A 14,419-nucleotide genomic window follows, 5' to 3' on the forward strand; every position below is an offset into this window, starting at 1 on the left:
ATTTTTGGACACCATCCAGCAAGTGCTGTCATATGCCAAGTTCTTGAAAGACTTCATAACTGTCAAGAGGAGGACGAATGCCCCAAAGAAGGCATTCCTGACCAAGTAGGTTAGCTTAATCCTGCAATGAAAGTTGCCCATCAAGTACAAGGACCCTAGGTGTCCTACTATTTCTTGCATAATAGGAGTCAGTCGTATTGAAAGGGCATTATTGGATCTTGGAGCAAGTGTAAATCTTTTGCCCTACTCAATCTACTTACAGTTGGGGTTAGGGGAATTGAAGCCCACATCGATGACACTCCAATTGGCTGACAGGTTAGTGAAGGTTCCACGGGCAATAATTGAGGATTTCTTGATTAAGGTGGATAAATTTTAGGGAAATTATATCAAAACGTCTTGGATAAACACGCCAAAAATTTTTTGTCCCTAAGTTTTTTTTTTCCCGACAATTTACTCCCTGGGTCAATCAAAATGTCAAGCAAATCCCAACCGTCAAAATTTTTTAACTGCCATTAGTTTGGTTGAAACGCACTGTTTTGCCACGTCAGCAAATTTTTTATTAATTTAATTTAAATTTTTTTTAAAAAAAATAGAAGAGGTGGCCGGAAGCCACCCTTGGCCACCCCAAACCACTTAGGGGTGCCTCGCGGTGAGCTCCGATGCCACCTTCTGCGTCGGTTTCCGGCCAGCACGTGATCGGCTTCCTTCCAGCTGCCGTTTCCCGCTTAGTGTGATTCTTCGGTTTTTTCCCTATTCTGTTGGTTTCCATTTATTGTTTGTCCGATTTTTTCTATTCTGTTTTTATCCCTTTATTTCCCTGTACGCTTTTATTTCCTGTTTTTTGCTTGTAATAAGGCTCTTTCCCCTCTCGATCTGCATGTCTAATGCCTACTGAGTTATTTGCTATGGTCCAGACCTTTGGGTTGTGGATGTGAACGTTATCCTGACTCTTGACTTTCGGGTCGAGGAGGAAGTATTTCAGTTAGGGATTTGTCTACCCTTAGTTCTAAGGAATAAGCACTACTTATGCATTAATTTAAGTCTGTTTGGCATAGATCTGTTTTTTAATATTTAGATTAGTCATGGGTTAGTGGATTGGTTTTGGGTTTGGAATGTAATACGTCATCTGTGACGCTTGTAACCTCGTAGCTTTGGCTATGGTTGTTTGTAAGAGCTTTATGCTCATAATGATTTCTATGAATGAGACTGATATGGATTCCCTATATATATATATAACCCACGTTATGCGCGGGATTCTTTATTATAATATAATTTTAAAATTTAAATACATCATTTTTCATAGTTAAAAAGACGTATAAAAATATATCTCACATCTTTAAATAAAAAAAAATAATAATAAATCTTTGTTCTTGTAAGTATATATAATTTAAAATGAATTGTATAAAGAAAAAAAAAATAGCAAGAAGAATACATGGATTATAATATAGTTAACACAATTAATGACGTTAATTAATGACATATGGATTATATTAAAATATAATTAACGCAAATAATGATGTCATATAGATATAATTAACGCAATTAATATATTGAAATACAATTAATGCAATTAATGGCGCTAATTAATGACCGGGTTTTTAAGAAAAAAACCGGTTTTATATATATATATATGACGTCTTTTTTTTTTTTTTTTCCCCTTTTTGAGAATCCTAAACATATTAATATACAAATTAAATTGACTAAACGTATTAATACATAATAATTTGATTTATATTATTTGTTTCTTTATTTGATTCAAACATTAATAATACTTAATTTATTGAATAATTTATATATGAAAAACACTTGAAATATAATTAACGCAATTAATGTCGCTAATTAATGACCAGGAAAAAATCGGTTCACTCTTAAAAAATCGATTAAAAAATTATGCCTTAAAAAAAAAAAAAATTAGATTCACGTGACATGTCGCAATTTTAAGGCACTTCTGAGAGGGGTTTCGACTTTTATATATATATATATATATATATATATATGTGTGTGTGTGTGTGTGTGTGTGTGTGTGTGCGCGTGTGTGATGAGTCATCTACCTCATCTATTGCCTTCCTATTATGAGTGTCTTACCATCCCCACTTCATGTTATTTCATCTTCTCATCCGCAGTGTTCGCCATCATTTTCTACACCTCCATTACAAAGTTTACTCATGTGCTCACGATCATCGGTTCCCATGCCTTAACCATCATCTTCCTTGTCATCCCTAAATCCTGTTCAACGTACTGGATATTATTACTCTATAGAAAGAGAAAGATACCCATTCATTCTTTGTATCACCTCAATTCATTGTTCCCTTCCTTTTTCATGCTTAACCTCCCAACTTTCTAGTATTTTCTATTCCTAGAACAATTGAGGATGCACTATCTAATTCAGTTTGCAGACGAGCCATGGAAATGGAAAATGCTTATGCTACACCAAAAATGGTCCTCCTTCAAATGGACGTTCTTAGGCAGTAATTTGATCACATGTAAAAGTAAGATAATAGACAATGGTAATAGAGTACTGATAATCATAACACCAGCGTGAGTAATTGTATTATAATATTATTATATTATTTTAAAAAATGAACAGTAATATTAAAAAAATAATATTATAAAATACACCGACGTGAGTGACTGTTTACTCACACTGGTGTTATGATTATCACTACTCATGGTAATACAATCTAAGAGCATCTTCTTATTAGAAAAAAAATAAAAAAATTATATATATCTAAGAGCATCTTCGGTAGATGCTCTAAAACCTTCGTATTGTGTTATACTTAACTAATATGAAGCAAAAATCATGTCCAACTACTTGTCTTCTTATTGGTTACTTTTAGGCCAGCACTAGAGCTTATGTATTATGTTTTTAATCATTTCTCTCTCCTCTCTTGGTGGTTTAAAAAACCAATAAACAAATAGTAAAAAATCATTTAAAGAAATAGAAAATTGAATAGAAAATCTATTGGAATTTGTATCGTAAAAGTAATAAATAAAGTAAAAAAATTATGCTATTTTTCTTAGATAAAATGCTTGATGCTCTAACGCAGAAACTGAGTACAGAGCCATAACTCATGGCACTAGTGAACTAACATGGTAATTTTTTAGGAGACTCACCTTTCGAATCTTACTATTACAATAATCAAGTTACACTACATACTATTTCTAATCCATTTCACGAAAGGACTAAAATGCATTGAAGTTAATTATCATTTCATTTCACGAACGGGGTGTAGAAAATCTGAAGCCCAACAAACTAATGTGTTTCAAAGTCTTTGTGCCATAACCGGTTAGAGTTTATTTCAAGCCGGACTTATATATATAGTTTAAGAGGGAGTATCCGAAGAGAGATTCTTGTAATAAAGGAAAACAAAACAATTTCAACCATTATTATATTCCTCCCTATTATATATATAAAAAATAGTGAAAGTACTACACCATATTAACCCTAATCTTAATGCAGTCCTTTCGAAGAAGTGTCAGAATAGAACTTGAAATGAAAATTTTGCTCCCAGAATAACCACATATAACCTCTCAATGTTACAACATTAATCGAATGCAAATTCCTGTAAAACCAATATTAGAGGGAAGGCATCCAACTAAGAGTAGCTACTAACTGTAATAATAGTACGTTTTACCAAACTAGTGTGCTGTGTGCTGAGCACCTTCTATGACATACTAGGAATGTCTTTGGTCAAAATAACTTGTCTTCGTTACAACTGTCCCCGTCCAACAATGGTGCCTGAGGCTCTTCCTCTTTCATCACTTCAGTTACATCTTTGGGGGTGGTCCCAAAGCTTGGCTGGTTGGTCGAAGCAAGGAGTCTTGCCCACATCCTGTCGGTAATCACGACCTGATTCGTCTTCTCCGTGACACGCTGTTGATACAAATTCAGATAAAAGATTTAGCACCAAGTCCTGGTTATGCCAAAACAATATACTTTTGGGTTATCTTTTGCTTTCTCTATCTATTGGGAATGGCATTATTGCATATTTGAAGGAAATAGGTTGTGTACGTGAAAGGTTATCTCTAAGGTCACCTCCAGAGAGATTAAGAGGATCAGGAAAGATAAGAATCTTAACACTTAAATGAGTTCATTAAATCTTAACACTTAAATGAGTTCATTACTTCTATGATTTTTCCGTTTAAAGGAATCGTTTCCTCAGAATTTTAGATTCAAATAGAGTGTTGGTAACCAACAACATGAATTTGGATCAAAATGAGTTGGTTGCTTTTAACAAACAAGATGGCAAAAATCCATTACTTCTGACTAAACGTGATTATATAAGGGCACAGAATTACTTACATAGAAAGGAATATAAGCATGTCTGCCATTGACAGGCCCGACTGTGAAGCCTGTATACCCAGCCATTGCTCCGTGAACTGCACTTTGAGCAAGAAGCGTGCAGTAGACATTGTCAGAAGCATTGCCTGGAATTGCCCGGATCATGTATGTAGGATCTGCAAGATTAATTGGTTGTACAGCCATGTCGAATAAAAGACCCATTTGAAAAAAACAAGAAAAGGAAACAAACACACACAAAAAGGAGGCCAATTTGAGGGCACTGACCTATATATTTAAGATTAAGGACCATCTTAGTTTGCAATGCGAAATGATCCTACGGCAAGAGAAACAGAAAACTGTTATAACCAAAAGACATCTATATTAACCCTCTGAGAAATATGCAAGAGAATATCTCAAAAAATAGAGGCAATAATATGATGTCTCTTTACTAAAACTAAATTAGCAGTCTTGTTGCAACCTGATGGTTGAACAAAAATATTTCCCAGCAAAAGACTTTCATCAGTTACTTGATATGCCATATGCAGAAAGAAAACAACTTAATACCACTTTAAGGATTTTAATTTTAGAAATTTAAATGAACCTGACACCACACAGTGCAGCAGCTCAGGTTCTAACCCCTGCAGGATCTTGTCTGAAGCAGAACTTTTTGAAACATTGCTATATATGGTACAGAAGATGAAGCATATGGTGCTACTGATAATATAGATATAAAATGGATATACTGATACAGCAATTCTTCAGCAGGTGGAATAAACACAGCAGGACACGACAATATATTATGTATTTTAAATATATCGTAATGTTTTACACATTTATATAGATGGTGAAATTTCTAGGGGAAACACATGAAGGAAAGTATACTCCTTTTATCTTTAATGAATCTCAACTTAGAAAGGAAGTCTAATAATCTCTAGATGTGCTATAAAAACTTAATCATGTAAAATTTTTATTTTAATAAGGAATACAATCTCATTAGAGAAAAACCCCGTATTAGAGAAAAGAAAGAACAGAAGTCCAAAAATAAAAAAATTAGAAAAATGCAAACTATTATATGTCGCGATCCGTGTATAAAGGGATTTGAACATAACATTTTTAGCTCTACCACCGAAATATCGCAATTTTCAAAGCTCCTTGCATTCTCCTCTCCAAATATACCACATTAAGCACAAAAGTACCATCCGCCAACTTCCAAAATGTTATGGCATCCCAACTGACCTCTCCAACCAGCCAACTCTATTATCCTTCTAACTAAGTATAACCCATTCAACACCAAAAAGACTAAAAAGCATATTTCATAACTCTCTTGCTATTTCACAGTGAAGTAGAAGATGATCAATGAACTCCTCACTCTTTTTGCATCTACGACACTAATCCACCACTAGGATCTTCCTCTTCCTCAAGTTATCCAAAGTAAGATTTTACCGATGCAATCAAGACACAAAGAATGGCAATCTTGAAGCCTCGACTATCCAAAATACTCCTCAAGGAAAATGGAAAACTAGCAGGAGTGGACAACACACGATAAAAGGACCTCACTTCAAACTTCCGCTTTTTGGAAGGGATCGGGTTAAATTCACTTTACTCCCCTGAACTTCCAGGGGTTTTTCAATTCGAACCCTAATGTTTAAAAATTGGCAATTTACCCCTCCTAATGTTTAAAAAATTTTCAATTCAGACCTTCCATTACTAATTTCCGTCAAATTGGACGGAAATCTATAAAATTACGTAATTACCCTTGATGCTTTTTTTTTTTTTTTTTTTTAATTTCTGTCCAATTTGATGGAAATTAGTAACAGATGGACTGAATTGAAAATTTTTGAAACATTAGGGGGGTATATTGCCAATTTTTAAACATTGAAGTTCGAATTGAAAAACTGGGTAAAGTAAATTTAACCCGAGGGGATCCAACAAATTATATCCTCACTGCCTTGCCTCAGCCTAATAGAATACAAAAGCTCAAAGAAAGAAGAAACCAAATCCACCTCCCAATCATATGCACTGGTCCTGTAAAAGATATACTCCGCTAGAAATTTCCTTTATGGAACTACATATGATCTACCATCCATGTGTCCTTACAACGCACAATACTAAACAGGTCCAGAAAAGATGTCTTCAAAGGATGGTCCGCACACTACAAATCATGCTAAAATCTGATCTTGAACCCATCTCCCAGCTTAAATCTAACAAAACTCAAGAAAACTCCCCACTCACGTTATATATTTCCACGCTCCCACTCCTTCGACAGGCCATGCTATCTCCTTGGAACATCAATCTCCCCTCATGCTATCGTATTTAGTCTCCACCAACAATCTCCACAAAACCTCCTCCTCCATAGCGTAACACCATAACCATTTTCCAAGGAGAGCTTAGTTAAATTGAATCAAATTTCTTACTCCCCAACCACCGGATAGCATTGAAAAAAAATCTTCGACCAATTAACTAAATGGAATTTAAAATCCACCAATTCCACCCAATAAAAAGTCCCTCTAAAGTTTTTCAATCCAATTAGATATGCCTATAGTATATAAGCTTATACAGAAATAAGCTTCTTCATTCATAATGCCAAAATCATAGGGTACAAGGTCCTTATATAATATCTACTTATTCAAGAAATATGAAACATAACAGAACTAAACTTCCAAGAGATAAAGAACTAGACTACAACAAGGTGATGTAGCAGTAGAAGATTATAGGATCTTCAACATAACATTGACGCAAAAGAGAAACTTTCTTGGTTTGCAACTTTTGTAGCCAAAATACTTCTTATGAGCATAAACACCCTTCGCAACTAAACTCTATGCTGACTTTTCAATGCTAAAATTCCACGACATACTCCACCACTTGATGATGGAACATAAACTGGCTGTAGATAAACACAAACAAGTAACTCATCCCCTGTAGTACGTCGTCAATCCCTTTGCTTCATCAGTCTTTGGCCCACCTCTATTCTTACCAGACACTGTTCCACTTCACTTTTGAGGGGTACCAGCAAATATTTCACATTCCGTAAATCAAGGAAAATGTCCATAACCACCGAAGGGAACTTCAAGCTGTCACCAACAACTTGCACACCAAAATTTCTGAGTAACAGCCACACCTCCTTACCACATCTGTCCTTACCTTTTACCATTTGCATCTTTGAAGTACCCATTCTACCCTTAGACTCAAATTCTTGATAATGCCCCCTCCCTACCAGAGCTTCCACATACGACCATCATCTACAATCCACAATCAAAATCATATTTTGTGGCATCAGCAGATTACCACGCACCCCCATTGATTTTGAGCAACCATGCGACTTACTAGACCTACTATCAACAATGACATACAACTTTGGATAATCTACTACCTTTCTCATCTCCACAACACAATTCCCCACCTCCTACCTTCTCTGTCCTCTGGAATGAGATTGAAACCTCTCCGCCCTCCACCATATTCCACCACTGCTAAATACCTTCCATGACCATTTGCACAACTCTGTGCAACATACGCTCTGCTACCAACCGTAAGTCCTATAAACTCTCTCAAATTCTCCCCTTTAATCATCTCCTCCACCATATTCAACAACCACTTCATGCTCGAGATACCCCTTTGCTCCTCTCAACAAAACAAAGACCTCCATCCCCCTTATCTGTCATAAGCTCAAACAATTTGATTTAGCATAAAAATAACCCATCGTCGACCAAAAAAACAAAATTGCAAAATTTTGATGGCTATCTCGTCGTGACATGCCTTGACGTGCCATTACCATCACATCAAGAATGGATATGGAAGTAAAATCTTGTGGAACCTAATTCCAAGTAGCATATCATTATGCTTTTAATCATGTTAAATCAAAAGGTAATTTATTTAGAACACCCCCTAATAAAGACATAGATAAGATCTGCATGTGCCAGTCACAAGCCAATTGCACAACAGAGAAAGTCCAGTATTTTTACACCCGCAATGTGGACATAGATAAGATGTGCACATGTGAGCCACAAACCTAGTATTGCACAAAAGAGATTTAAAACCATTTTGTTTTAAAAAAAAATGTAGTATGTTTGTCCTTTTATAAGAGATACCTTGATCCTCTGAGACATCCATAGCCCAACATCTTGTAGTAGCTTGTTCCCTGAAGCATCTTTCAAGTTCATGGATTGCAAACTCTCTGAAAGAAGATCCTGTCCTGCTCCCTCGGCCATCACAATAACCATATGCCCATTTTCTTTGAGTCGTCTTTCGATATATTCAAAAAGTCCACCTTTTCCTTCAAGATAGAAGGGAGACTCGGGAATTAAACAACAGTCCACATCACGGCTGGCAAGAGTAGCATACATAGCAATGAAACCTGCATTAGGATCCTGTTAGATAGTAAAAAAGACAAAAAAGAAAAAATAGACATGATAATTATTACAAACATGTAAACGCTATATAATTAACATTAAATCATAAACCCAAAGCTTTAAAACCTACAAGAATATCAAACATAAACACAGAGCATACCACTGAAGCGTCCCATTAATTTTACAACACCAACACCATTCTCAATACTTCCAGCTTCAACATGGGCTGCATTGATGGCACGTTGGGCTTCCTCAACCGCAGTATCAAATCCAAAGGACCTGTCAATAACCTGAGTCAATGGAAGGTCACACAAGTTATTTCAAGGATTAATGCAAACAAAAACAATGAGCAAACATTAGATCATTGGATCCAGTCCAGTTTATGGATAAGAAGTACCGGAATGTCGTTATCTATCGTCTTAGGAATTCCAGCAACTGCAACTTTGAGTCCACGCCGTTTAATTTCCTGCTCAGTAAGAAGTAAAACATTTAAATAACTAAGACACAAGAAAAATGGTGGGCTAAGCATGGCTATAAGTCAGTTCAGGTTAGATCAAGCACTTAGATGATAACATGAACGCAACTTAACCTGAACTTTTTAGTATTTTCTTTAACAAGTCTAACCTGACCCATTTAATAGAAGGTCATAAAGCCCAAACTCAAAAACTCATCTAAAATACCATCAACACGGACCAATTACTTATTAAAAATAAAAAAGATACCATCAACATGGACTACCACATATAACCAGTTATCTTCATTATAATTTTAGATTTGGCAATATGTTAATAAAGAAGCACAGTATTTCTGTGAACACAGAGTTTGATGGTAAAAACTAAAGCTCACCTTTTCCCTAATATTAATACGTTGAAAAACTCCTAAAGACAATAAAATAATATAATAATTAAGATATGTTTTATATTCAATACATATTTTACGGTGTCTAGTTATAGTACAATGACTTGTTGGATAAGGATGGGAGGGTCGGTCAGACCCAACACTAAAAGTGGGTCAAGAGAGTGCGAGCCAACAATGGGCAGGTTCATGGGTTGGTTTGATCACAACCCCTATTTTTTACATTCAAAGTACGCGATCAATCATTTAGGTAGAGAGAGGAGAGAGGAAGAGGGGGAAGGGGATTGATTATTTATTTCTTATTTTTTGGGTAAGTGAGTAGAAAATAACGTTATACAGTAACAGGGACCCACACTTTGTTTCTTTGGTAAATGACAGGGACACATGCAGACAAAATTATGAAAAATGTAAGAAAGCAAAAGAAAGTTCTACAAACATTTTATACTACTTCGCACAGCCCAAGGACATTTGTAGACACCAAATGATTAAAGGCTTGGAATTATCACATAAAACCTATCAAACCATTGAAGTCAGTGGCTCTTAAATTTGTGTATTTGTGAAGAGAGAGAGAGAAAGAGAGAGAGATTTGACTGCTGATCATTAAGATCAGGCAAAGTTGGTCATAAAATTGTGGGGTCCACACACATATACTGTTTTGCAGAAATTCGAAAACAGAAAGGTCGAGTACATCCCTTTAACTAAGTAGCCCCAGCTATCACAATCAACATGTCCACAATTTTTTTTTTTTTTTAATAACATAAGAGAACTTTACTTAGATTAATTGCACGTCGCAAACGCATACTGTACAACAATCCTCACCATTAATCAAATTCCTACGGGTAACTGACCCCACCCGCCAAAACCAGTTACCAGGTAATCCAGGAGCTTTCACCCCTGACGGGCTAAGCAGTTTATCCTCATGCTTAGGAGGCAACATGTCCACAATTGAGAAGGCCATATATTACATTATCAAATTGATTCTCTCCAACATTCATACTTTCTCTAATTTACTAAATAAAATTACCTCGTATATGACAGCTGCTCCTTTTTGAGTTCCATCTCCTCCAATTATATAAACCTAGATTACATAACAGCAATGACAAATACTCAAACCAAAGGAATTGTGTGTGGCTCAAACAAATATATAAAATGAACTTTTGAGTTTATTGATTTATACAAAAAACATTGCAGAATAATTACTTGAATATAGCAAGCCTTTCCATACCTGATTAATTCCACGATCCTGAATGCTGTCAACTATCTTTGAGGTATCATGGCCTCCTCGTGAGGTCCCAATGATGGTACCACCACGTTTATGGATATCATTAACAACCTTTGGTGTTAAAGTAATGGTATTTCGGGCATAGAAGCCCCTGTATCCTCCCTAAATACACATCAAACAGAATTTGTTAGTGAGCCACTGAATCAAGAAGTGAGTCTCAAATTATGAAGCATAAATATTCTGTTTAACAAAATGTCAAAACTTTCCCCTTGCTCATCTCAAAACTTTATCTGCAAAACTTGTATTACCAAGATATGTTTAATAACAATATGCTGAAATTTTCAAGACCTCAGCTTCAGCAACACTTGGAAATGGACGCCAGGTACAACACACCTCGCAAGTGCTAACCCATAACTTTGGATTCAGCCATGTTGTTATGCACAATTAGATATCAATGTGTCATACTTGCACGTTTACTATATTTCACACTTTCAATAACTGAGATGCAAGAAGCATCTAGTAACCTATACTTATATCATGTCCATTCAACGTGTGTAGGCCAGTGTGATGTCATGGGTTCACAGAACAAGGTGCTGATGACATTTAAAAAGTTATATCACAAAATTGTGTTGGTCAACCTAGACAAGAGTCACAATGAAGGAAGAATATATTGCAACGCAAAAAATTAGGCTTTTGGTCCTTGGACCTATTCCAGAATTGATTAGTTTCCAATGAAATTTCTTGGAATGGCCCTGTCCCGCATCCTTGTGACATATGAAAGTCAACGTATTAAAAGTCATAGGACACCTAAAAACCTGGCATCTGTGCTGTATACCAAGATATACCATAGATCTATCACAAACGAAAACAAAAATTGTAATCAAACCAAAAGGAAATACAAAGCATATGAAGCTAGTTGACATATCAGGCTCATAAGACTCATTTAAATTTTTATCTTTAATTTTTTTTTTTTTTTTTGATAAGATATAGTATCTTTAATTAGTAAGTAGCATCATTCAAATTTCTACAAGCTTTGAGCACATGCTGCCAGAAGTACTCAAAAACCATTACCAAATATGGCATCTTTAAATTCCAATGACAACACATTCATTTTTTTTTGATAAGTCCAATGACAACACATTCATGGCTGGTCCACCTCAAGATCTTAGCTTTTGCTGCATCCAGACTTAATTAGAACCACTAACCTTTATGTTGTCTGCTCCTACTAGCATATTTCTAATTGAAAAAGATGCATACATATATACATGACGTGGATAACAGTTGCATACAGTGACATTCTCTGTCTCTCTCTCCACATGCACGTAATGCCTTTTAAGCCCAGAACCTCACCCTCACCCCATTCTTATAGGGGGAGGAAATGCCATTAAAGCTCTAGGAAGATTGATAATCTGACTTTTAGACTATTTTCAGACATGATAATAAACACTATTATGTTCTCGTTCCACTCACAGAAGTTAATTCTGATCTCAAAATTACCATTTTTCTTTCTTTTTTCCCCTTCTTGACTAAAAGGAAGGAGGGGGCCTGGATTACCATAAAGATTGACCTACACAACTCTTATCTGGAAAACAAGAAGCAGCACAAACATGTATGAAAGAAAAAGAAGAAATAGTAACAAGAGCTCAAATTTTTCTAGCAAAGCATCAATCAATATCACTACTCACATCTATCCCGAGGATCCTATTGACACCGTACATGTTATAAAGACCACACACAATTTCCCTGATCACCGTGTTGAGCCCGGGGCACAGACCACCACATGTTACAATACACGCATGCACTTCATCTGGTTCAAAATAGACCTGAGTAACATAATAGGTATATATTACTAACATGAACATGACTTGAAGTTACTTCAACAGCATTCAAACACGACGGGAAGCAATACCTTTTGGCGAGGTCCAGCACGCCGAAAGTGTATCCCTCTTGGGCTACTCTTGTGAACAACAATCTGTAAATGAGTTCCCAAGAATAAGGAAAATCAGCTTGCTTTTGAAAATTGTTTACACCAAAATTGCAAAACCTAGCTAGTGATAATATCGTGTGCAATACAATTAGAGCATAGTCTTACAATACCAACTTCTCTAATAGAATATATATATATATATATATATATATATATATATATATATGCATTTTTTTTTTACAACGAGATGTAGGAAATAAATCAACTTAAAGAACAGAGAATTGACCTTCTGAGTAACCGTATCATCCGAATTAACAAAATACTGCCTGAAAAAAAAAAAAAAAAAAAAAGCGGCGTAAAAAATGATCATATTGTCGAGCCAAAACCATTAAATAAAAGAAATTAGTAACCACAAAAGATAAAAAAAAAAAAAAAATCAATCGCCATGAAACTTTTACTTACTTGACCACCGAGTAAGCAGGATTGAATTGCAATGGATTAGGACAAGTCTGCCATACAACCCAGCACCCATCAGAATAAAATTTAAGAAATAAAGAAATCAAACATATAGGAGCTCACACTTTATTCTATACATCGAAACTGAGCGATTGCTAGAACATTTCGGAAATTCAATAGAATGTCAATTGATCGCTTAAACAACATTGATCCAAACAACGACCGTCAGTTGGTAGAACAAAATTAAACCTAAACAAATCCACAAAATAAAAAACTCAGAGAGAGAGAGAGATACAGGAAGATCAGGAATGTAATCGGTGAGGTGAGGAACATCTTCGAGCACGTAACCAGCTTCGCCGCTAACTGCTTTCAAGACCGAGTTCTCGGAACAAGCCATCCCCATCCTTCCAGAAAGGAACCGGAAACGCCGAGAAAATCCTGTTTGAAATAATATCTGGGCGCTTTTTTGAAGAAGCGGAATATGGTGCACAGTGGAGGGGTACGATTGCAAAATGCAGAAAATGAAGCGGTATTTAGCTATTTATAGTGTGCCACCAGGGCATGCGACAGTGGTTGATCCCATGGGTCTTGCAGTGAATCCTGACGGCTCGTGATATCATCGCCAAATGAACGTAATGGTTTTTACGGTTGAGATCCATTGGTTTTTGGAAGTTTATTTAAAGTATATTGTAGGTGATACGCACCTAAATTTAGCGTTTCATTCGCGTGGCCTGTTTCGCGAAAACAGCTGGCGGGGCTGTACTGTAAAGTCTACCGTTGGAATCGCCAAAAGGACACTGGTTTTTACTTTTAAAGATCGGATCCGAGGGGACATAGACATAGGGGAGTGGTTTTCGGCGAAGAACATAAAGGGCAAATAGTTGAAAATACAAAATATTTAAAGTTACTCTCTCTTCTTTTTTTTTTTTAGTACATCAAACAAAATTACAATAAGAAACAACAACAAAATCTGAGTATCCCAAAAACAAATAGACAAACAAACAGAGTAAACAAAGGAACAGGATCCTCTCCAATCCATTATGGACTGGAGAATATCCAATTCATGATTAGAATTTCATCTCATAAATCTTATGGCCACAAATAGGACACACATCCCATCAATAAAAATAATAAAAAAATATTATTTTAAATTAAAAAGATTTTAATAAAAAAATTAAGAAAGAAAAAAGAAAAAGAAAAAGAAAAGAAGGGGGTGGCTGGCCACCACCATTTTGGGTAGAGCCACCCCCAATGGCTGGTCTGGGGTGGCTTCGCCCTTGGGGATGGTTCGGCCACCCCCAAGGGCCAACTTTTTTTTTTTTTAACTTGGC

At 35.8% G+C, this 14,419-nt stretch overlaps 1 protein-coding gene across 1 annotated transcript; it reads right to left on the minus strand.

Annotated features, from left to right (window-relative positions):
* Positions 1–3,484: 3,484 nt before the first annotated feature.
* LOC132189106 (ATP-dependent 6-phosphofructokinase 3-like) lies at positions 3,485–13,591 on the minus strand. The gene is given in 14 exon segments (XM_059603631.2): positions 3,485–3,698; positions 3,701–3,874; positions 4,304–4,458; positions 4,568–4,616; positions 8,368–8,633; positions 8,789–8,918; positions 9,026–9,094; positions 10,508–10,561; positions 10,709–10,867; positions 12,391–12,528; positions 12,615–12,677; positions 12,919–12,958; positions 13,095–13,141; positions 13,384–13,591. Coding segments are annotated over 14 exon segments (1,485 nt in total). The 5' UTR covers positions 13,492–13,591; the 3' UTR covers positions 3,485–3,665.
* Positions 13,592–14,419: the final 828 nt, after the last annotated feature.

This window comes from Corylus avellana, chromosome 9, assembly GCF_965113065.1.
Source record: "Corylus avellana chromosome 9, dhCorAvel1.hap1.2, whole genome shotgun sequence".
Classification (NCBI taxonomy): domain Eukaryota; kingdom Viridiplantae; phylum Streptophyta; class Magnoliopsida; order Fagales; family Betulaceae; genus Corylus; species Corylus avellana.